This window comes from Mustela nigripes, chromosome 1 (genome assembly GCF_022355385.1).
Source record: "Mustela nigripes isolate SB6536 chromosome 1, MUSNIG.SB6536, whole genome shotgun sequence".
NCBI classification, from domain to species: Eukaryota; Metazoa; Chordata; class Mammalia; order Carnivora; family Mustelidae; genus Mustela; species Mustela nigripes.
The window spans coordinates 142,790,138-142,815,798 of record NC_081557.1 but is presented as its reverse complement, the minus strand read 5'-3'; the positions used below and the strand labels follow the sequence as shown (position 1 = coordinate 142,815,798).

General features: G+C 36.9%; 1 protein-coding gene and 1 long non-coding RNA gene across 3 annotated transcripts in view; both read right to left on the bottom strand.

Annotated features, from left to right (window-relative positions):
- Positions 1–277: 277 nt before the first annotated feature.
- Positions 278–12,916, bottom strand: PPID (peptidylprolyl isomerase D). Of its 2 annotated transcripts, XM_059374539.1 has the most exons (10): positions 12,390–12,913; positions 10,982–11,122; positions 9,137–9,243; positions 7,039–7,227; positions 6,015–6,137; positions 5,746–5,852; positions 3,685–3,826; positions 1,589–1,675; positions 1,450–1,492; positions 278–664 (listed from the first exon to the last, which is right to left on the bottom strand). In XM_059374539.1, exons 1-10 carry the CDS (start codon positions 12,472–12,474, stop codon positions 576–578), a joined length of 1,113 nt encoding a protein of 370 aa, XP_059230522.1. In that variant the 5' UTR covers positions 12,475–12,913; the 3' UTR covers positions 278–575. The 2 variants fall into 2 exon arrangements, with proteins under 2 accessions (XP_059230522.1, XP_059230514.1); XM_059374531.1 differs by lacking the exon at positions 278–664 and having other exon boundaries at positions 672–1,492; positions 12,390–12,916.
- Positions 12,917–14,472: 1,556 nt separating this feature from the next.
- Positions 14,473–25,661, bottom strand: part of LOC132013786 (uncharacterized) — a 32,877-nt gene continuing 21,688 nt past the window's right edge. Inside the window, exon 5 of the long non-coding RNA XR_009403104.1 lies at positions 14,473–15,516. This is a non-coding gene — a long non-coding RNA (uncharacterized LOC132013786). The remainder of the gene's footprint in view (positions 15,517–25,661) is intronic.

Genomic DNA, 25,661 nt, shown 5'->3' with positions numbered 1-25,661 from the left:
ATAAATACAGAGTCTAGACCAGAAGTTAGCATCCAGCCTACCACTTTTCTCATGAATAGTTTTACTGGAACACAGTGATGCCCAATGGTTTACATGGTCTGTGGCTACAACTGCAGAAATGAGTAGTTATGACAGATGATAATGATTCACAAAGCCTAAAATATCTGGCCTTCTGGAGAAAGTTTACCGACCCCTAAGTATCTTCTGTACATAGGTACAAAACACCAGCAAAACCAACTACATAGAAATACATCAGAGAATTGAGGGAAACAGTATATAAACAAGCTTTAATCTGTTTACTCAGCAAGATGTGTTTTTAGGAGTTTAGAGCTGGACACCATTATTCTTTGTGATTAATGCAGACAGCCATTTTTTAAAAAAATCAAACCTCACTGTATTTTGTAACACTGTTTTATTAAGAGTGAGCTTTTTTCAGTATTCCTAAACTTGTAAACAATGGAAAACTGAAGTAGCAAAGGAAACACATCAGGGATCATATATAACAGACAAAAACCTTTAAATTTTCTTATTGCCTTTATACAATAATCAATGCATATTTAAGTAAAAACAATTTATTAGGCAAACATTTTTGCATATGCTGCCTTCTCTTTATCTTTCTGTGCCTTTATCTTTTGTTTGACTTTCAGCAACTCTGCCTGGATAGCTGTAAAATAAATACATAATAGGGGTTATTTCTCAAAATATCCAAAAAATTAGGATGCTTAACAACTAATGTCTTTAAATAGGATAATTCTCCCCACTGATGCAACTCTTCTCTGTACAGTAACTGAGCTCAATTAACAGAATATTTTACTGACAAAACAATCACATAAACAAAAACCATGAAACAATTTTAGAAGATTGTCCATTTGAGAGAAGTCTAAGTTATATGTAGATTTGCCTTCTCTCTCCCCATGAGAGAAGGCAATTAAGTGCCTCGCCTCTTTCACTTCAGCAGTGAGAGATTGAAGATATATTTTATTATCTAGAGCTCGTATCACTCTTTGTAGCAGGCATATTTGAAAAACAAACTAATCTGTGTCCTAACTTTGCAAAGCATTCCTAAAATATACATGCAGTAACTAGAAAACTTGTACTATGGCTTCATTCAGCTTAAGGAATGGTCCCAGACATTAAATTCATGATAAATACTGTAGCTTTTAACGCTGTGCTTTCAGGTGGCATTACAGTAATAGGAACCAGATCTCAAATAAGAAGACAGAAAAGTATTTGGGTATGTGAAAATCAGTATTCCGAAGAAAAACTAGAATGTAAGCTCTTTTGAGGGCAGGGAACAAGATTTGTTCACAGCAGTATGATCAGTGCCAGTAAGAGTCATTATGTAGTATCTGTTGAACAAATATCTAAGTGGCATAGAATACAGTGGTTCATAAAGATATATTCTTAACAAGACAAAATGAACTTTTACCGTAAACACTGCCAACTTACCTTTATCTTCTGGTGCTATCTCCTGAGCTTTCTTAAGATCAGCCTTTAATTGAAAAAAAAAAACATTTAAAGAAATATTAGATATATGATTTATGAAGGTGGTCATCTAAAAATATTAAAATGTAGAACAAAATTTTACCAGTGCTTGATCGTATTCTTTTAATCCTTGCCATCCTTGAGCTCTACGATACAATGCTTTGGTATTGGATGGGTCTAATTCAAGAGCCTACAAAAAATTGTAAAATTAGTATTTTTACCCAAATATCATTAAATATATATACTAAATTTCAGTTTACTGCTGGTCAACTCCAAATCAACCCTTTACTGCTCTGTGATAATAATGGACCTAGATAGACCCTGTAAATTTCTTCTGTCAGCAGGCACGTTACTTTTTGTCAGTAGAGGGCGCTAAAGGGATACAGACAAGAAAAGCTATTTCTCTTCCACGTTGCAGTGCACTTCTCAAAGGCTTCAGCATTGAGCTTGGTCAACAGCACACAGCAGCTCACACAGGCAACTTACCCAAGCACTATAGCGTAGTCCCATAAGCATGGCAGCCAATGAACTTCTCTGCCATCTAGTAAATCACAGCCGCTCCCTCCCCAGAGGGATCAGGACATCAGGTTCTCAGCCTAGGTGCTGTCAAGAGGAGCCTCTTCCTTGTGGGTTCCACAAGGGGAAGTGACTGCTCCATATATAGGAGATGTATGTATCTGCTTTCCCGTATTCTTTAGAATTTTCTTCATTAGCCATTCCCTTCATTATTCTAATCCCCTCTTATTTTATATTAAAGTTTCTCTTTTCAAATTATTCTATAGTTTCTATCTCCTGATTAGATCCTAAATGCTAAGAGAATACTATTATGAATAAAAAATTTGTTACACTCTTTTACTTGAAACCTACAGGGTTTTTTTAGGAGTGTGAGTAAAGTTGAACAGGTCTGTCCTTTGAAATAAACATTTTAGAAATAATTTTACTTCACATCTTCTAAAGGACAATACTAAGATTTTACTGAAAAAGGTGTATTATCTAGTTCACAAAGGTCAAAAAGAAATCCAGAGTTGGGGCACAAGGCTGATTTGGTCGAGACTATGCTACTCTTGATCTCGGGGTCATGAGTTCAAGCCCCACACTGGGTGTGCAGCCTACTTTAAAAAAATGAAAGAAATCCAGAGTGAAGACCCATCTTTTCCTTGGATAAGTTTTTTCCTCTGTTATATGCTCTCTTCTAAATGTACTTTTATCCCTTACTCTACCTATCTAACCAAATTAGGATTTTTTTTTTTTAATTTTAAGTAATCTTGACACCCAACAAGGGGCTAGAACTTACAACCTCAAGATGGAAGAGTCACATGGTCTACCAACCGAACCAACTAAATGCCCCAGATCTTATTTTATTTCTACTTGCTCTGGGCATAGCTTAATGAGCAATATACATAAAAATTACTGGAGATGATCTTTCTAAATATATAGTTTAGTTTGGAAAATTTTTCAACTGTGCAATAGGGAGAGTGTCATAATTGTTCTATTTAAGGAGGTAATGCTGCCACCTATGTAGTTTCATCAGTTAGTATTCCTGGATGTCCCCATAAAGACAGATGATCTCGGTGTGTTCCAGCAGTATCCATTTTCCTGTACAAGTCCTGATGACCCTAAATTAAAACATACTCCCTCATCAGCCAAATAAAAAGTTCCTTAAGAGTATGAGTCTTTTAATTAAAGCACCTCATCTCTATTAGGTGCTTAACATGTACCCAACACCTGTGCTAATCGGTTTACATATGTTATATAATCTTTGTAACAATCCTGTGAGGGAAGGGTTATTTTCATTTAAAATAAAGATGTTAAGACTCTAAAATCAGGACTTAACCAAGATTACAAAGTTAGTGACAGAAGTCAAACAAAAACACCAAGTCTGACAGGCTCTGCAACCATATTCCAATGCCTTACATGCAACAGGTGCTCAGTATGTTCAATGAACAAAGGAGCTGATACATGTGCTCTGACGAAAAGTATCTTCATAGATTATTAAAAGTTACATAATGTTATCAGCTAAATAAATTAACAGGAAGAACTGAAGGTCCAAAATAGAGATAATATGAGTTTTAATTATGCTTCATCAAGTCTCATTTGGTCCTCTGTAATAAAATATATTAATATACATAAAATTGCTTTTGTTCAAGTTGATGTATCATAATTCCACTCCTTCAAAAACTGACGTCAAAAGAGACTTACCTCCAAACAACTGTCGATTGCTCCCTGCCAATTTGACATCTTCAGTTTACAAGCACCAATATTCAGCACACAGCTTAAAGCTATAGGTTGTAGCTTCGATCTATCTGCTTGCTCAATAACAGCCTTTGAACCTTCCACATACCTGGAGAATACATTAATAAAGGTAGCATGTAATGCCACATAGAACATACTCTGCTCCTTCAACTATGTCAAAAAATGTTATGTCATTTCTGATATAAAAAACTCATCAAATGCTAATATTAATATTCTTATTTTTCTTAAGAAAATAAATATTTGTTTCAGTTTTTTCACAAAGTGTCAAAGAAACCTATTGAACAGCATTCTCCAAATCTAAAGATAATTATGCACTACTAACACTTTCCAATTCTTAAAGCTCAGGTCTCCATTATGTACTTTCCAACCTAAGTATGTTTGGGCCAAGACTCTCACCTTAGGAAAAGGAACTGAATGAGGCAACTGGCACTACCCACAGAAAAGGGCCCAGAAATGATGGGCACACCTGGCCCTCAGAATCTGGTTTCTAAAATCCATCTCCCTATAAACAGAACGGGGGCTCCTTGGAGAAACTGCTAATACCAGATCTGGAAACAAAGTTAAGTAAAAGATGAACCTGAAACACCTTGTGCCAGAAAGCAAGCAAGTGCTCACAGACTAATAGGAACATGTCCAAAGGATATAGGAAAGGAGGCTTCCACTGGACAAATCTGGAACCCTTTGAACATCAAAGAGAATGATATAACAGTGTGACCTAAAAAAAATCCACAGGTAATATAATAATACTAAAAAGGAATAAGGAGGGCGCCTGGGTGGCTCAGGGGGTTAAAGCCTTTGCCTTCGGCTCAGGTCATGATCTCAGGGTCCTGGGATCGAGCCCCGCATCAGGTTCTCTGCTCATCATGGAACCTGCTTTCCCTCCTCTCTCTCTGCCTGCCTCTCTGCCTACATGTGATCTCTGTCTGTCAAATAAATAAATAAACCTTTTAAATAAATAAATAAATAAAAAGGAATAAGGAGAGGGAGGAGGCGCTTTTAAACATTAGAATGCAAGATAAGAACTGTAGAATGAATGATAAAATTAGAAAATCAGTTCTGCGACCAGTATAGTAATTGAAGTATCTTCAATGATGCTAAAACCCACCGAATGAAAGGTTAGGAACTGGATATTCACAGTCTCACAGGATCATCTCACAAAGTACTTATTATTTACAAAAGGGAAAAGGTAACTTTATGACACAAGTGTCTGGCTGACACCTCTTTAACCAAGTGCCAAAACTCAAAATAGGCCAAACTGACGTGTGCCTTCAGGATGTGATATCACAGGAAATATTCACCACAGATTTAAGTCCTCTTGCCAAAATATTTAACAAACTAATCTTGAGGAAGTAATCAAATAAACATAGATGGTATTCAATAAGACAACTGACTTAAGACTCCACAGATACCTATGAATAAAAAAACCTGATGTAGAGACTACTAAAGATAACAGACTAGAGACATAAAACCAAAATGATATAATGGACTCTGGACTAAAAAAAAAAATTTTTTTTTTAAATAATTGGGGAAATTTGAATATGGATTACGTATTAGATGATATATTATTGTATCAATGTTATTTTCAGGGTGTTTCAATTATATCAAGGTTATGTAGAAGTGTGCTCGCTTCGGCAGCACATATACTAAAAATAAAAAAAGGTTATGTAGAAGCACTGTTTTAGTTTCTTAGGAATTACCTGCTCAACTACTTGGGGATAAAGTAACCTTTCAAAATGATTCTACAAAAACAAATATAGCAAGAGTTAAAAATTAGTGAAAAGAGGTAAAGGTATGGATGTATTCATATATGATTCTTCCAACTTTCCTGTATCTTCAAATTTTTCAAAATAAGAAGCTAGAGGAAACAAAGGAATGAAGCTATTTCAACACACTTGGTTATTATTTTGCAAAGCAATTTTGCCAAAACGACAATAAACAACTCTGAATTTCAGTTTATAATTAAATTTACAAGCTCTTAGAATTAATTTATTAAAAATATTTTATTACCTTAAAACTTTTGTATATTTTTTAATGGCCATTTCCCAGTTCTGAGATTTGAAAAAAGTATTTCCAATATTTTTTACATCTTCAGCTATTAGTAAAATTTTATTTACCTGTATAAAAAAATACAAATATGTTGCATTTTAGTTGCTAAAATTTAGTTGCTAAAATTCCTTTTAGTTGCTAGGTTCTATCATTTAGATTGATTTATGAGTAGTTTAAAATTTTAGTACTAATTTTAATAATTAAAATAAGACTAATCTGAAAGTACTTACATCTTTTAAATCTATATCTGCATCCTCAGGGAAGTCTGGATGACTGTCACCAGAGCCATCTTTTGGGTATATCCCCCAATCATCCCCTTCCTTCAATTCTCCGCATTCTGCAATAACGCACAACTGTAAAAATAATCCTAAATTGTAGAGGTGTACTACCATATTAATGATATTAAAAACAAGCAATCTGGGTTTATAATCTATACAGCTTTAAGTCATGCACAACACTGTCCAAATCACTTCTCAAATGAGACTGACAGAAGTCTCATCTATCTGCTCAAATTACAAAAATGCCCTTGATATTGCCCTTTATGTTCACTCCAAGTAATATTATGACACTATTTTAGGAAGGGGTTTTATAGCTATTCAGCAGTTCAGTTTTCAAGAAAGTTGAAAATATTATCATTCTCTATGTAATTTTCTTTAGGTGAGGCATGTCCTTTCAATTCCACTATTTCTTTCACACAGTGGTGACAGCCTATCTCCTGCAGGTATTTCAATTTCCAATTCCCACTCACAGCCCTGCTAATTAGGTTAGGTAGTACTGTGGCCACTATGATTTCACATTTAGAACACAAGGTTCTTTAGAGTTATATAATCTCGTCTAAACCCTAAGAAATTTTGACAAGATGAGGAAACATGCCCAGAACATTTAAATAACAAGATCAAGGCCAAACCATCAATTAAACAGCAGAGTCTGAAAAGGACTTTTGGTTTCCTATCCTCTACCTACTACGTATTTGTACATACTGATTCAAAGTTTTGCAGGTATAGAAGAGTTAAGAAACCTACCCAAAAAAATCACCAAAATTGAAGTGGGAATAATAAAAATGTCCTTTTAAACTACCCTAACCTTATCTTTCTCACTGTAGAAAAGTTCCAAGATAAAGTTGAAGGTCCAGGCTTCTGTGCCAGAAGTCATCCTAACATCTTCCCAGCTAATAATCATCTGATCCCTCTACTTACATCTCTTTAAGACAGTAATTAAGGTAATAAGTGTATTTCACTGAAATTTTTTACTTACTTTGGCAGGCTTTTCACCTTTCACTTCTACATTTTCCAGTATCCTTGCCACACCCATTCCTTTAATTACTTGGCCAAATACCACATGTTTCCCATCCAAGTGAGGAGTTGGGACTGTTGTGATGAAGAACTGAGAACCATTTGTATTGCAGCCTGCATTTGCCATGCTCAATAAACCTTCCTGATCATGCTGTAGAAATACAAATCAGTGCAAGAAAACCAAGGTTAGAGGTCCTAGTCTGAACTGCTCTTTTACTGACCATTCATATAAAACTAGGACAGGCTATAATACCATTTAGAGCAAACAATGTAGTGTTGTTGTTGTTGTTGTTTTTATATAAACCGCAACCTTTAATTCACAAACATGGGGTACTCAATCACTTTTTAGACTTAAAAAAACCATGAAACCAAATAAAGAACAGAAATAATTTAGATTTCTAAATTGGCCATTTTGAGAACATACTTCTATCTCAACTTTAAGATGCTGCATTAAGGAATTGTAATGATTATACTTTGCTCTTTATGATGAATGTTCTCTTTTCTGAAAGGAACTCAATAGTCTTCCCATTTTTATGGGCCTACGTTATGATTCTTCCTTTACGCATAATAAACTGGGAACACTAATGGGATAGTCAATTTAGGTAGGACATTCATTAGGTACTTTCCTAATCTCAAAGGAATCCAAATATTATGGCTTTCATCCCAGGTGAATCTTCAGAGAACCATTCTTCAGAGAATGACCTAAAGAAACTGCTACATACATCTTGATATCAAATTTCTATCTGGCATCAATCTGTTTATAGTGCTGTGAAACTAGATCTCTTTGTCTTTCCACTTTTATCCTTAGGCTTTCTAAATTATTCTTTGTTGGGTCATGCATTGTACGCTCATGTTAATCTTCCCACTGAAAATGCCTTGTACCCTTGCAACCTAAAAAATTCAGTTTTCAGGGCTACCAAGTTTGCAGAAGACAAAAACTATGTGTCTTTTCAACAGAATCCCCTTTCTTTTGATCAAAGCTAATCACATAATCTTAGTTTTCCCCCTTCAGAGGCAGCTTCCCTTTTTCCTTTCCAAAAGTTTGGTGCTTTCCCCACAGTATCCAAGAGAATATTAACTTCATTTCCTCAGCCTCCTATTGCCTTTGTCTTTATTACCTATATCCCTTATTCAAACTGGAATCTATGTTTTAGTTCCTGTCTAACCAAATCTTGGCCACCCTGCAAGGCCCAATTTCAGTACCCATTCCTCTTCAATATCTTCCCTAATAATCTGGAACATATAAATAATACCTTTCTCCTATGGTATATACAGAGAGTCTCAATTTAGCATTTATTTACACATTATCATTCTCCAGTTATCCCATGTGTTTTAATCTTGCCTTCCCTGTAATATCATAAATTCCTTGTTATCAAGCTGTTCACTTCTGTAAGCTCCTTAGTGCCAGTGACAGTACTAAATACATAATAGCTGCAGTCAATAAATACTGTTGAAAAGACTGAAACATTTTCTTTTCAAATTATCCCAATTACCTTGCACATATTCCTTATTTCCAAAGATATTACTTCACTTTTGTACTTACCTGTCCATTTTTATAACTTGAATGATGCAATATGCCCAATTATATCTTGAGACAATAAAGATAAGAAGGCACAGGCTCCATTAATGTCCTTTAGGAGCTTAGACATTAACCATATCCGCTATTTTGCAAATCCCCTGACATCCTGGTTATTAGCGATGGTTTTGTTGCTCTTCAAATTCAAGCATAAAAATGCACAAGTTACCATCCTTCTGATAATGAGAACACTTTTCCTGGAAACAATTTTGCTATGTGGTGGTCACTCATAAAAACTCATTGGCTTTAATGCAGTATGTAAACCTGGATCACACTGACATGACCACCGTATTTTTGCCAAATAAAATTAGTGGATGAAATTTTTGTATGTTAAAGAGCAGATTCACAAATAAGATAACTTTTACAAGAAAAGGAGAATCTATGCAAACCTGAGACATTTACTGGTTATCTTAATCCAACCAGTATCCCAGACATATAACAACCTTTGTTATGATCAATAAACATTCACTTTTGTCTACTTTACCTTATAATAGAAATTTTCATCTTCAAATTTTTCACCATAAATACTTTCTCCACCTGTCCCATTTTGATTTGAGAAGTCTCCACCCTGAATCATAAATTTCTTAATAACTACAAAAAAGGAAAATAACTATTAGAAACTAAAATATAGATGACTATAGCAATGTTAACTAATGAACATGTGGTAAGAAAAAATCTTCCTAAAACATGACTCTAGTCCTATAACTCTCCTCTCTTTCCTCACCCACCCCCATAACTCCAAACTCTTAAGAGACTTTTCATAGCCTGGATCCAAACTACTTTTACTGACTAATCACTCACTAATACTCCAAGAATTAGTTCAAATGGTACCTCCCCTATATAACTGTCACTGAGACTCTGCGGGTGGATCTTTTAAATTTTTCTCCCACAGTACCTTGACTTTATCTCCACTTTATAAATATATCATAATGATCTGTCTCTTCCAGGCAACACTGATTCCTCAAGTACAGCAACTGTTTTTCATTGTGCATATGGCTAGACATGTGTGACTCATTGATGTCTATTAAATAAGACCAATTTTTCCCAGTAGATTGTTGTACCACAATGGGAGTACTTCAGCAAGTATTATCACTTGGTGTCAAAGGTTCCCAAGACAACACTAATGTTCAGAAATTTCCTAGGATTCATGAGACTCAGCATTTGGTTGTATTACAGCAATAAAATAAGGATACACAGCTAGTTGATAAAAGGAAAAGATACAAGAGTCTGGAGAAATCCATGTGCTTCCTTATACTCTCTCCCTCCCATGAAAGGTCAGAGAGTACATTCTTTCCCCAGCACAAAAAATGCTACAACATATGCACAATGTTGTTACCAAGGTAAACCCAAGGTTTTTCAAGGTGGATCATCCAGTTACTCTCCACCCAGCATGTACCAAAATTCCAGACTCCCAGAAGGAAAGCAGGTGTTCAGCATAAATCAAAGTGCTTATACAAATAATCCAGGCACAGTAAACCATCTTTATGATTCAGGGAATGGTTCCAGTGCCAAGTTCCTAACTCCAGCTAATGGCCATGCTGCAAGCAAACCTTTTCAAGGACAGCAGTCTCAGGCCTGCTGTGTCAACTCTTCTAAACACTATATTAGTATATTTTAGTACTTCATTAAACATGAATATAAATCAACAGTTTAAACATTTTAAAATCAATATTAGTTTTTTCTAAAGTTTCTTTTAATAAATGAACTACTCATGATTATATTTTAACTTATTCATTCATTAAACAAATATTTATTGAGTATCCACTCAGTAACTATACTACATGCTGAACACAAGATGGTGAAAAGATACAGTTCTTGAATTCATAGAACCTACAGTCTATTAGGGGAAGCATCAAATAATCACTAAACAAAGGTATGATTACAAGGTGTGATAAGCATTATGAGAAGTCATCTTTTAATTAAGTATCACAACAAGACACTGAATTTTTATCAGCTACAAGCATTCCCAAGCAATCCTGCAAAAGTGGTAGTTATAACTTTTTTGCCACCAGGCAAACTATCTAAAGTCTGCTTTTTTATCATTGCACACCCTTTTTTCCTCAATCTAATCCCAAAGGAGTGAAGAGCTAGAGCACTGGTAAAGCTAGGTAGTCCATTTCTCTGTAAGTAAACCTTAGTACCTACCCTCTCATAATTGCACTGTTCACAGCCCAACCTTTATGAAACTGAGCTGTTGTCTCAGATGTCAGAGCATTCTCCTAAAACTAACAGTCATTTTTAACTTCCACTCTTTACTTCTCTTTACTTAGTATTTTCTTCTCTAATTGGTACAGATTTAGAACAATCAGATTAAAAAATTTACACATACTTCGATGGAAAGGGCATCCTTTGAAATGGAGAGGTTTCCCAGTGGTGGGTCCAATGCCTTTTTCTCCTGTACACAGCGCACGAAAATTTTCTGCGGTTTTGGGTACAATATCTGCAAACAATTCTAAGACAATTCGACCAACTAAAAGAAAAAACGAAAACATATCAGTATGTAAAACAAGCAACCATAAGCAAATGCAAAAGGACGATTGGTAAAAGTATAGTGATTGGTAAAAGTATAGTGACTGAGATACCAAGTTCTCTTGTTTGGTCATTTTTCTAATATTCAAAATTGGTCTAATGTTAAGTGTCATGTAACTAGATGAATTTGAAACAATTATTTTTCTACATCGTAACAAAAGATCATAAATGCAAAGCCAGATTAGCACCATATATGGGACACCATGAAATGCAAATGGTTTTTAATTCTGAGTAATTTCTTCTACTTGTACTCAGAAATTCCAACCACCAAGTAACCAATAGGAGAAAAACAAATATCCTTTGAGTGGCTCGGTTTGGCTGAGTTTTGGGTATAGCTGTAGCTTTTGTGTTCTTTGCAATTTCCCTAACGTGGCGGCTGAAGCAAAAGACGAAAAAGTTCCCATTTCAGACAACTCCTAAGGCAGGTTAAAAATAAACCTCGCATTAATTTCAAAACAAAATAAATGTGTATATAAATGCATGTGTGTGTCCATAATCAGCCACGGGGTCTCTGAACCCTGCTGTGTCCGTCTGCACGCGTTCACACAGCCCAGCTAACAATTCTAACCCGTTCTAGAACGAGTATTTCAGTTACAAAGCAATATGCTAATTCACAAGACCTCTGGCGCTCCCGAAGTGCTGACATAGCCTAGGCAACCACATCGCTACCCAGAGCTCATTTTCCCCCAATGCCAAAACACAGAAAACGCTAATCTGACGGGACCGCTAAGTTAAAAATTGGTGATAAGACAAATCAACGCGCAAAAGTCGCTTTAATTTACGAACACTCTGGCAACTGCTGACGTATGTCGCGTGGCATAGGGCACGGCGTGACTAGAACCCAACAAACGCCTATCAGTTTTCTCAACGTCCCACTGCAAACATAAAATAATCTTATTTTATGCCTGCCTGATCGTGCAAGGTGGCGAGGAGGTACAACCCAATCAGGAGAGACAAACGTAAGGGCCGCCACAATCCCGAAACCAGAAATTCTTTCCAGAAACTTCCGTAGGACCGATGGCATTGGTACAAGGGCGCTGGCTCGACCCAGCCTCGGAAGCCTGGATTGGTTCCCGCAGTCCAGTCTGTGCGGCGATCCCCTCGGCACCACAGAGCAGCCCCTGGCCCGAATCGCACACGACCGTCGGAATCCCCGAATCCCGGGAAGCTTCCTCGGGGCCATTCCGCAAGTATCAGTTTCCGCTCACCTCGCTCCCCTCCGATGTCCACGTCAAAGAAGACTCTGGGGTTACAGGGGTTGGAAGGCTTAGTTTTCGGGGATGGGTGCGACATTTTGAATTGCAGAGGCGCTAGGGAGCGAACTCAGAGAACCTCGTGGACCGCCGGCAGCTCAACCCGACAGCGCCTTTCTAGATGAGGATCTGTCGGCGGCGCTGACGAGCCACTTCCGGCGTGAGGTCCGGAACCGCGGCCCGACTTCCGGCCCCGTCTCCAGATGGTATCTCTCCGTGCTCGAACCCCCGCGCGTTCCCCGCGGTTTTCTATCCTGCGCTTCCTCTGTTCCCGCGTACTGAGGTTGCAGCCCCGGTCCTTTTCAGTCTTTTTGCATGTGCTTCATCACTTTGCCGTGATAGTGTAGAAGGACTTTGGAGACGGTCTTCTCCATTCCAGCCTCAGGTCTGCCACTAACGGGTGTGTGACTGCTTCTCTGACACACAGTTTGTCTGGAAAGTGGGAATAAAAATGCTTACCTTGGTGGATGGTTTGGGGAATTAAAGATGCAAATTGCTAGCACAGTGCCTAACACAAAGTGTTAGGTGTTAGCTAATACATAGTGACCGTGTTATTGCTGCCATTTTGTTACAAGTTGCAAAAAAAAAAAAAAAAGTGTAAGTGATAGAGGTTAGGCAAAGGCCCTACGCAGAACATCCAGAAGGGAGAGTTTTGTTTCCTGATAAAGCTGTGTTATAGTCCACTTTTCCCTTCTGGGAATTTGTGTAAACATCTTACCTATTTATGTGAACATAGACTCACCTCTGGATAAAGCCTAATTTTGGAAAGAAGTGGTGTGTTCTTTAGCACTTGGTAATATTCTAATAGTTTATTCATTCATTTCATCCATCTCCTCCCATTAGGATTAAACTCCACGAGGACAAGAATTTGGTTTTGCTCTTTGCTTTATTCAGTGCACTAATAACAGTGACCAGCACATAGTGGATGCTCAATAAATGAGGGTTTGTTTGGGGTTTTTTAGATTTATTTATTTATTTATTTATTTTAGAGAAAGAGTATGGGGTGGAGGAGGGGGAATGGATGAGGGAGACAGAGTCTTGAGCATCTAGACCCCTGCTGAGCTGGGAGGAGGCGGTTTGCTGGATCTCAGGACCCTGAGATCATGACCTGAGACAAAGCCGAGTCCAACATAACCAACTCCACCACCCAGGCGCCCCATAGGTGCTCAATAAATGTTTTTGAATGAGTGAGAGTTATACAGAATGTTAATGGCCTTGAGAATTTTTATAAGAATATTAATAAATTTCATTTCCATGTGTGTTTATGTATAATTTGAGAAGATCATCAGCACTTCATGCTGATCCTTTCAAATTCCAGCACATTAAAATTAATGTAAAATGTTAATTCCTTATGAGTTGATGTCCTTGAATTCCATAGTGTTTATTCATTATGGTTCCCTGAGGATCTAGGTCAGCCCAGCATAACACCTCTGTGTCCTTTGATAAATAGGAGTCAAAATAAATCGCTCACTAATCCAGTCTCCTTTCTGGGCTGCAAACTGGTAATTTACACTTTGTCTAACAAATATCAAATAATAAATTCACATTAAGTTTTTTTCTGCTCTACTAGCTTAAAATTAGCCTCTAGTGTATTAAGTCCAAGAATTGCCACTTTTGCACCATAACCTCCTAACCATTATTATTATTAGGAATATCATTGTTATTAACTAGGTAACATGGTTAAGCACTTCTGTGCCATCACACTTCTGGGGCTCAGATTCAATCACTAATAGATACTAACTTGTGACTTTGGACAAGTTACTTAGCCTTTCTGTGCCTTAGTTTCCTCATCTGTAAACTAGAATAATGATATGTATCTCTTATTTTTTTTTTGTCTGTTTAATTTTTTTTTTTAAGTAAGCTCTATGTTCAGTGTGGGGCTTAAACTCCCAGCCCTAATATCAAGTGTCACATGCTACACTGACCGACACAGCCAGATGCCTTATAAGGATTAGGTGAAGAATTATTTAGGTGATTTAGTATCAGAATTAGTAAATACTCAACAAGTATAAGCAATTATTCATCATAAGTAATTCTTTATTAAAATAATTAATAGTATCAACATATTTCAACACAAGTTAAAACTGTAAAGGTACTTTAAGGATGTCTCTGCATTCTCGGAAAATACAATGTGATTCTTCCTGTTACACAGGTTTCTGGGTGTAAAAGACTAAATGTTCTCTCACTGTGTCTAGATTTCTCACAGTAACAGTTTTATGTAAACTGTCATATTCCTAGAACAAACTTGAATAACAGAATCATACCTTTCAAAACCACTCTAGTACTGATCTCTAATGAAGATAAATCCTCCTAGAAGACAACTTGTCCCATCGTCAGTTTGCTTACTTAAAACAGGTCTTCTGAGTTCTGAAGTCTTGAAGTCCGACTGTGTGTAGAAAGAAAGACGAAGGAGCATGCACTATTTCTTAGGGCTAAGGACACAATTTCATCTGGATAGAGGGATCAATGTTTGCACTAAGAGCTCTATTATTATCATTATCATTATTGTTATTTCTGTTTTTTCCCCATAAGTTTGGAAGGATAATATTAACAGATTGCATCCCGCACCCAATATCTTCCCTCTCAATCTCTTTACTCATTACTCCACCCAAACAAGCAACTGGGCATTCTGTGCTCATTGCTTTAAAGAGAAACATGTGATAGTGAAGAAAACAGAGGGGGAAACAGTCTATTCCTGGTTTTGGAGTTGCAAAAAGCTTGGCTTTACAGGAATAAGAAAGACTCCTGGCATAGCAAGAGATTTGGACAAAATGTCTGTAAGAGCATGTAAGAGCAGGACTTTCCACTGGCAAAAAATAATAATAGTAAAATTGAAATAAACAAACCCATCTCCCATGCTGAAAAATGAGGGGGTTCCAGATGGTAGAGAGAGGACAGTAGGAGGGGAAGAAATGGCAGGGCATATTTCCACTACCCCAGAGATGAGAAGTCTTGGAACCGTTTTCTCCAGTCACATTCCCTGGGAAGTCAGCAACCTTCCATAGATGGGTTTATGAGATCTGAGAGCAGAGGGAACAGTGTGCCTGGATTCCCAAATACAGCCTCAGAAAGGCAGCAGGCCCTAGAAAGAATACAGATTATTGGTGTGAATAGGTAGATGGGGACTAGACTGACTACCAAATATTTCCTATACCCTAACTTGAAGTGGGAGCAAAACAATATCCCCATATTCCCATAGAAGAGGAAAAATGGCCTCCATAATTTAAGAGACCTTGCAGAAGAGAACTCTGAGCTAACAAGGCTTGGGAGTACTGAAAACTGAGGTAGGATGTCTACGTTCTCATTGGCTGCCTATGTAGACAGATGAATTTGAGAACCAGAGGTTCCCAACACCAAAACTTGGTGCCATACTAGACATTATCAAGTTTAAATCCAATCCCAAGAGGAAAAACATGAGACACCAGAAATTGACAAAATTATGGCATTGCCAACCCTTCAGAATAGGTGATTCAAAATTGAACTTAAGGTGAGTCATAGAAAAAAACTCACACATCTGTCTCACATATCTGAGTTCATACCTTTATATGGTCGTAGATTGTAGATTACTGAGATCCTAACTAGGACCCAGACAAATCTGAAATAATACCCAACCCCTTCATTACAGGTAAGAAATCAGAAAGGACACCAGAATTGGGGGAGAATGTTTCAGGACAATGTCTCTTGAGTCAGGCTCTGACAGCAAAATTGGAATTCCAACAGGCTGTTGTCTAACTCTTTAGGGAGACAAAATGATTCTGCTTCTAGAAGAAGCACTGGTGTTGAGATACTAATGTGCAGGAGAGAGGCCTATGAATCCCTACTCTTCCAGGTCAGAATGGAAAAGCAACTCTCAAGTTCTGCCTGCCTGCTAAAATTTACGACTAAGCATAATTATAATTTTTCTGAGCTAGGACATTGAACCAATGGAAGACAGCAGCTGCCACCAGGGGACAGCAGAGTCTCTGCCACCAACAGAAATCATCCCACAGAAATAGTGCAGTGAACTCTGTGCTCGGGACCTGGAAGTGATATGATCAAAAAAGGATATTGATTATTAGTTTATAGTAACACAGAGGGCTTGTGTGTATTCCATTCCTGAAGAGTAGTAACAGATTAATTTTAACTGTTTTCAGTTGTGAAATGTGTATTGATCTGATAGAACAAAATCAAATGATACAATGATTTGAACTAATAAAACTGTTGTTCAAATCCTTAGTATTCCCTTCCTCCAAAGAAAAAATTTACATTAATCTAAAAGGACTTCCTTAAAATGGATTTTATGACTATCACAAACAAAATAATAACTAGAACATATTGGTTATTGATATGTGCCACACTCTGCTAAGTGGACTTCCTTAAAATGGATTTTATGACTATCACAAACAAAAATAATAACTAGAACATATTGGTTATTGATGTGTGCCAGACTCTGCTAAGTGCTTTACTTATTTACGTTAGTTAATCCTCAAAATGACTCTGCATCAGCGGTAACCTTACTATCCTATTTACTTTATCAGACAGGCAAGTGCTGGAGAGGTTGCCTGTTCTGGTTCCAAAGCCACTTCCCTATGTACTAGAAAGATAGAACCTGACAATCTGTCTTTAAACATACAAAGTTTAGATATCATGTGAGAAACATCATGACATATAAAGGATCCTTGAGCTCTTCATGGCATTAATACTGGACTTCTTTTATCCTTACATAACTTGGCTTTCATCTGGCATCATAAAATGGATTAGGCTTCTGTGCCTTCTGAAAGATATTCTATAACTACAGACTGTGAAGTGAGAAAAAAACATTTTTCCACAGAAAATGAAAGCAATAATAAAACTTCCTCTAATCACTTTGCATAGAAGTTAGAGAGTTGGAGCCAACCTACTGGCATCTCCAAGAATTTCCCTAATTTGGGACAGAAATTGAAGGCAAAAAAAGCTAATAGAAGATATGCCGGTATAAATCGTGGTGACTGACTGAAGAGTTATGAAGTAGAAGAGTTTATATAGTGAGGGTCTGTTAGGTCCTACTGATTGACAGACTTTTGTGACCTGTTAAGTAAGCCAATGTAGGAATTTTCATAGGGTTAATTTTAAAATTTGCATTTTTAAAAGACTGCTTCAGCTCTAGCACAGAGAATAAAATCAAAAGGAGCCATCATGGAAGTCAGGAGGGCAGTGAGCCAATTACTAGTGATGAGACGTGAATCTAGCTTATACTAAAGTGATGATAATAAAAAGGGATAAAAGTTGATGGACAAGAAAGGCATATGGGGAGGGGGCATAAAATCAACAGTTCTAAGTAATAGATTGGACATGGGATGTAACATAGAAGGGTGGAGTGAAAAGTATGTTGGCTGGTAAACCTGGGAGGTTATGTAGAAAGAGGATGGATAAACACCCACTAAATTTAGTGACATGGAGGTCTTTGGAGACATTGCTGACACATTAATAATCAATGTCATCTCTCTAATGGGATAATTGTGGTTCATTAGTGTCTTAAATTTATAATATTGACATTTATTCCCAATAATCAATATTATTTTTAATATCCTTAAACTTCCTGAAAATAGGAAGTATAATACAGAATTCTGGTAGACACATAAATGTCTTTGGAAAAAAAAAAAATTTCCATGGTGAGATCCAGTACCTTTGGCAGAATGATTTGTGAGAATTAAAAGTAAAAGTAACATTACTGAATATGTACTGTATGCCAGATGCGTTTACATATCCTATAACTTATCTTCCGTATCCTAATGTCAATGTCAACCATTCTAGATTAAGTATTGATTACTGGTGGTAACAGTTTGAAGTTCTTTAAAAAGATGAGTTGGCACATGGAAGTTGTTGAATCCTCTTTCTTATATCCTGTCCCACCAAAGGTGCTCTGTTCAAACTTGAACTCTTATCTTCAAATCCCCACACTCAAATTACATGCCCTTTATTTTTCTTTTCCAAAGTGCCATAGGCTAGAAATGTTTAAGCCATTTGACAGGCAGTAGGTATTCAGTAACATTCATTGTCACAATTTGTCTATTCTCCCTTCTGTCTTTCAAATGATGTCTCTCAAACCCACCTCCTTCCTGTTCAAGAGCTTTCAAAATTTAAATGAAATAGTTATTAATGGGTCTGTCATCTCTGGGTTGTCCCCTAATTTATAAGAGGAATATTAAGTAACCTGATGGATGGTGTTCCTGATAATACCAAAAACACAGATGTACACAGAATGTAGTATCCCCATGTCTTTTCTCATATTGACCCTCAAAACAAACGTGCCAAAGAACATATTGTTAAGTCTTTTTTACAAGCGACCAGAATGGTGCTGTCTACCTAGGTGTACAGATTTCTGGATTCAAATTTGAAGGATGGATATATTTAGTGAGGCCATAGGACTTAACAGTTATGTTCCTTATGCAGTTCCTGCTGACTTTCACTTGTTACTGGCTAAGATTTTAACAGTCTCTGCCTTATAGCTGCATCTTTGAGATCACTGCCGACAATGTGAAATGAAGGATTTCTGTGCTGTTAATTGAAGAATAAAATTTAAGCACCTAGCTACCAGACCAGTGGGCACGAAAGAAATGAGTTTGTATTTTTGCCCACAGAAAGAATAGCTCACCTTAAGAAGGAACCTCTTTCTCAGTTTGCAACAGTGGATTTAGATTCTGGAAGTCCATTGGGAGCCCCAGAAATCTTCAGTACAGAGCATCGTCCCAAAACAGACAACCTTGGCTATGAAAACAGTGAGGCCGGTGTTTGGATTCCATTTCCCAGAGGATGGGAGAGGCTAAAGATTATACCTCCAGGCCAGACTGTCAGAGTCCCTCTTGCTTCTATCTCAGACCACAAAACATACCCCCTAGATCAGAAAAAGCATTTCCCTATTTGTCTGTCTAGATGTGTGGGAACATCTGCCAATAACAATTTTGTTTTTATCACTAATGAGGTGACTTGTTGCTTTTGAGAAAAAAATAGCCAACAAATTCAGTTGCTTCTTGAATATTCCCCTAAAAGTGATCATTGGGCCAAGCTGTTGGAAGAAGATTGTGCACTCAGTTATAAAACAAAACAAAACAAAACAAAACAAAAACCACGAATCTTTTAAGCTTAAAATGGGGAATTTCAATCACAATTATGTATTAAATTGGAATTTGATTGAGAAAAACAGAATTCCTCTGTATTCAGATTTTTGAGACATACAAGATAAAATTTCTATATATTTGGTTTACTTTAATAGTTAATAAAATACTCAAATGTAATAAAGTGATAACATTTGCTGAAATCTTTCATTAGAAGTATAACATCTACTAGGAAAAACTGGTCTATTCAGCAAACATTATTGAGTACCTAATACTTGCCAGGCCTGGCACATAGTTATAAGGATAAAAAATAGAGCTGATGTTTTTAAGGAATTCCCTGTTTGCTAAAAGAGACAGATCATTACAGTATATGTATACGTAATATAGTATATAGAGGGAGATTTGAGACACTGGGAAAAAAACTGGAGATCTCTAACAATTTCATAGGCAAGATGCCATGTGATCTAAGTCTTCTTACATTCCGGAAAATACTTTACCAGACTGGGAGATTAGAGTCTAAAGGGACACATGTTAATATTATATACATAGCATAGCCTATAAACTATTTACATCTCAGAAATTTAAAACCATAGACAGTATTATTACCAAAGTATGGGTGAGAACAAGATATTAATATAGAATATCTGATAAATGTGACAAATCTAGATGCACAGTTTATTGAGAAAGCAACTATGGCAACCTGATAGTCTGAGTATATATAAGTAAAATAGAAAATTCTCCATTTATTCTCAGTTTATCCAAATTTGCTCAGAACCCAGAAATATAAACAAACTCAACTGTGAATAAATAAATGATTCTAAGTATTTTCATTTCTTCCTCAAAACCCAGTAATGTTTGGAAGTTTAAATGACACCTCTTACCTACCAAACTCTAATTGCTTTATGACTAACAGGAGACATTTGTGTTTATAGATGCAAAACCTTTCCTTCTAATCATGTTTTTTGCATAGGTAAGATTTTTTAAATTGCTAGATGTTTTGGACACCTGGGCGGCTCAGTCATTTAAGCATCTGCCTTTAGCTCTTGTCATGATCCTGGGGTCCTGGATTGAGTCCCACATTGGGCTCCTTGCTCCTTGGGGAGCCTGCTTCTCCCTCTGCCTCTCCCTCTCCCTGCCACCACCGCTCATTCTCTCTCTCTCTTCCAAATAAATAAATAAAATCTTTGAAAAATATTACTAGATATTTTAATACCTTTATGAGAAATCTAAATGATAACACCCAGATTGTAAGACTTCATGGACTAAGAGAAATGCCTTTACAATTTATAGTAAGACAGATTTTCTTGTTTAAATCTACTCATATATTTTTAAACTCATAGTATTTAGATTTTTAAGCAGCTGATTTTTAAAATTTTCTTAGTATCTTATTTTAGTGCAAGATAGTTACAATTAAGTTGAAATTTTATATTAAGTGCTAATGTGTATTGCATGTTTACTATATGTCTGAGTTTTCTATATACTTTATGTTGATTTATTTCTTTTTCATTTTTTTAAAAGTTTTTATTTCTTTTTAAAAGTTTTATTTATTTATTTATTTGAGAGAGAGAGAGTGAGTGAAAGAGAGAAAGAACTAATGGGAGGAGGGGGAGCAAAAATGGGAGGAGGGGGAGCAGAGGGAGAGGGAGAAGCAGACTCCCAGCCGTGCTGCCCAATGCCAGGCTTGATTCAGGACTCCGGGATTAAGACCTGATCTGCCAAAGGCAGATGCTTAACTAACTGAGCCACCCAGGCATCCAAGATTTTACTTTATTTGAGAGAGAGAAAGAGAGCGAGCAAGCACCAGTTGGGGGTGGGGGTGGGCAGAGTGAGGGAGGAACAGAGGGAAAACCAGACTCCCACTGAGCAGGGAGCCCCACATGGGGCTCAATCCCTTAGCTGAAGGCAGACGCTTAACCAACTAAGCCACACAGGTGCCCCTGTTTATTTGTTTTTTGGGTTTTTTTTTTTTTTTTGAAGATCTTATACTTAAGTAATCTCTACACCCAACATGGGTCTCAAAATTACAACCCCGAGATCAAGAGTCACATGCTCTACCAACTGAGCCAACCAGGCGTTCCCCTATGGATATATTTTTTAAAAGTAACTTACACATTCACAGGGTATAATCAAGGAATGAAAAGGATATATATATAGGAAGAGTTTCCAGGACACTCAGGAAATTCTTAGAAAATTTCCATCAGGAAATTCCAGCTTTTGAGGAAATCAGTGCTACCACTTCCTGAGTGTTTTTCTTGAGCATTTCTGTGATTATACAAGCAAATATGTATATATGTTATATACTTTCCATCCTGTTTTTACATGCTGTTCTACATTTTGCTTCTTCTGATTACCGACAGTATATTTTGGTAGTATCTCATTCCTTAATGAAATTGTTCCTTATTCTTTATTACAACATGGTATTTCCGTTAAGTCCAAAACAGCTCTTCTTAGATAGAAATCTAGGTTGTTTCCACTCTTTTCTTACTATAAAAGTACTGCAATAAATATCAGCATATGGTTATCAATTTATTCATTTAGAAGTACCCTTGTGGGCCCCTACAGTCAGTTGTGTGTCTGACCCTTGGTTGTGGCTCAGGCCATGATCTCAGGGTCCTGGGATAGATCCCTACCTGGATCTCGGTGCTTAGCAGCAAGTCTGTTGAAGGATTCTCTCCCTCTCTTTCTCCCCCTGCCCCTCCTGCTGTTTGTGCGCAAACGCACACACACACACGTGCATGTTCTCATTCTCTCAAATTAAAAAAAATAATAAACCTAAAAAAAAAAAAAGGTACATCTGCTTGATAAATTCCAGCTAGAGGAATTTCTGGCCAAAGTATGTATGTGCATTTGTAATTTTGAGAGATATTGCCTAATTGTTTTATATGGTGGCTGTATCAATTTATACTCCCTCAAGCAATGTATGAGAGTAATTGTCTCTACCATACTCTTACCACCCAATATATCATCACATTTTTTTTGTCTTTGCCAATCAGATAAGGAGGAAATGCCTTCCTTAAGTGGATTTTCTTATTAATCCCTAAAGCGGTAAGTAGTAGTATCATTATTATTTTATATATGAGGAAATTGAGGCTTACTGAAGTTAGGTTACTTGCTCAATTAGTTAGATAAAAGGTGGAAGAATCAAAATTAAACTCACCCTGTCTGTCTGGGGCACCTGGGTGGCTCAGTCAGTTAAGTGTCTGCCTTCATCTCAGGTCATGATCCCAGGGGGCTGCAATGGAGCCCCACATCGGGCTCCCTGATCAGAGGGAAGCCTACTTCTTCCTCTCCCTCTGCCTGCTGCTCCCCTTGCTTGTGCTCTCTTTCTGTGTCAAATGAAGGAATAAAATATTTTAAAAATTAAAATTAAAAAAACTCATCCTGTCTGCATCTTCAATGTCTTACAGTATTTCCACTAAGGAACACAGCCAAATAGCCTTGAAACTTAAATTATATTCCTCATAATTATTTTGGATGAGTCTTAATTCAAAAGCAATAGCAGTATTTTGCAGTATCTTAGAATCAGCATTATCAGTATAATTATTACTGAACAATAAATATGTGTCCTAGTTTAAAAAACATCCTTTAATGGTTTCATATGACATCATCAATTCTGAAAAATCTCATTCCATCCCCCCAAATTTTGGCCCTCATAGTCCATACCTGGTAACCTGGTTTCACAGCTAGTTCAACAAAGAGAGACAAACTTATACTCATTAGAATAAAACTTCATTAAGCCCAGAATGCTGTGTTACAACAACATACTTGATGTATAAAAGGTAGCATAAGGATTAGGATTACAGTAGCGGTTTTCTTCTTCACAGTTCAAAGTGACTGGCAAATATTAAGTTCTGGTTTTCCTCACATACTGAACAAACAACCAAAAACCATGTGACTATTTCCTGCCACCTTTTGGCATTATTGGAAAGAATGTGGGTGGGGTGGAGGAACTAACTATATGAGAATCATGTGCTCACAACATTTCAAGCTACAATTTGAAGATATTATGTATGCATTTACTGGGTGTGGGCTTTCAGCATGCTACAGGTTCGACCTGTTTGCAGAGCTTAGTGGCAAGTCTGAGGTCTCTGCCTACTGGCAGAGATTTCATAAAGAGAACACAGTGTTACATCAACCTAAGCTCATGGCTAGTAAAGGTTGCCTAAGAATCTCCTGAGTGGCATTTCTTGTCAATGGAGAAAACAGAACATTCAATAAATGGTGCTGGGATAAATGGTTGGCCATCTGGAAAAACAATAAAATTGGAAGTATATCTCACATCCTGTATTAAAATGAATTCCAGATGGATAAAAGATTTAAACGTTAAGAAAAAAAAGTATGACAAAAAAAATTCTCTCAGGTGGGAGATATGGTAGGTAGGGCCTTTCATGGTATGACACTATACTCAGAATCCATACAAGAAAATACTGATGAATTAGACTACAATTTTTAAAAATTCTGTATAGAAGAACCCACCATAAATAAAGTCAAAGACAAATGACAAACTGGGAAAATTTTATTCTAACTCATATGACAGACTAGGTATTCACTTCATAGCATATAAAGAGCTTCTACAAATAAATGAGAGATCAACATTCTTAGAAAAGTGGACAAAGGATATGAACTTCCAATTTTCAGAAGTGGAAATACAAATTGCTCTTAAATTGATACTTAAACTCTCTCATCAGAGAAGAAATGAAAATTAAAACTATACTGTGATTGTCAAAAATTCAAAAGTTGCTAATGGCCTCAGCTGGCCAGGTTATGGGGGAAACTTGTATACTCATACATAATTGGTGAAAGTAATGTGGTAATATTTTAGTATTTATCAAAACACAAATGCTTAAGCTCTTTGATTCCTCAATTTTACCTCTAGAGAAATGTAATTGTAAAGAGGGTGGTCAGGAAAGGGCTCATTGAAAAGGTAAAACATTTTACCTTTTGAAGGTGTGAGCCACGCTGATATTGTGAGAAGAACATACCAAGCAAAACACCAAATGCTAAGGTAAGTTGAGAAAAGGTATGTGACAGAAATAATAAGAAGGCCAGCATGGCCTGAGTAGGGGGTTAGAATATTGGAAGAAATGTCAGAGAAGTATTAGAACAAGATACATAGGGTCTTATGGGTCGTTCTAAGAGCTTCAACTTTTACTGTAAGGAAATAGGGAAACCAATGGAAAATTTTGAGCAGAGGAGTGACCTGATGTGACCCACAGTTAAAAAAAATAAATAAATAAAAAAGATCATTTTCACTGTTGTGGTAAGAACAAAGGTGTAGGTCAGAGATCAGTTAGGAGGCTATGGTAAGAAGCAAGAGATAACAATGGACTGAATCAAGATGACAACTGTATAGATGGGATTTGCTGACAGAGTCTATCTGGGGTGGAGAGAAAGAAAGTGTCCAAAATGACTCTAAGATTTTTGACCTGAACTACTGGAAAGATGGAGTTCCTATCAAATGGGATAGAGAAGTCTAAGAGAGGAACAGATTTAGAGGAAGGTCAGGTGTTAAATTATGGACATAATCAAGTTGAGGTGCTTGTTAGACACACGAATGGTTATGTCAAATAAACAGTTCGCTATATGTATTTGGATTTCTTGGAAGAGATTCAGGCTAAAGCTATAAATTAGAAAGCACATATAAAATGGTACTTAAAGCCCGAGAATTGGATGAGATCACCAATGAACTTTGGCAGATGGAGAACCAAAAAATAATCCTATAGCATTCTAACTTTTAGAGTTAACAATGGCAAATAGGAGCCAGCAAAAGAAACTGAAAAGGAGCAACAAGTAAGTCCAGGTAATACCATGACAGTGTGGTGTTCTATAAGCTAAATAAAGGAAATGCATCAAGGAGGATGAAGTGATCAATTCAAATACTGCCAATGGATCAAGGTAGAAGAGGGTTGAGAATGGGCCATTAGATTTAGCAATATGGGTTACCAATGAACTTGACAACACACACATAGTAGCAATAGGAGGAATGGGTGACTGGAATGGATTGAAAAAAGGAGAGAATCAAGCCTTAAGATATGACTACTAGTTTCCAGGAAATACGGGAGAGAAGAACATGCTAGATGACATCATGAGGATGCAAAGAGCCAACAACAGAATGTGGAAACTTCTGGCAGGAGAAAAGGGTAGAGAGGAAACT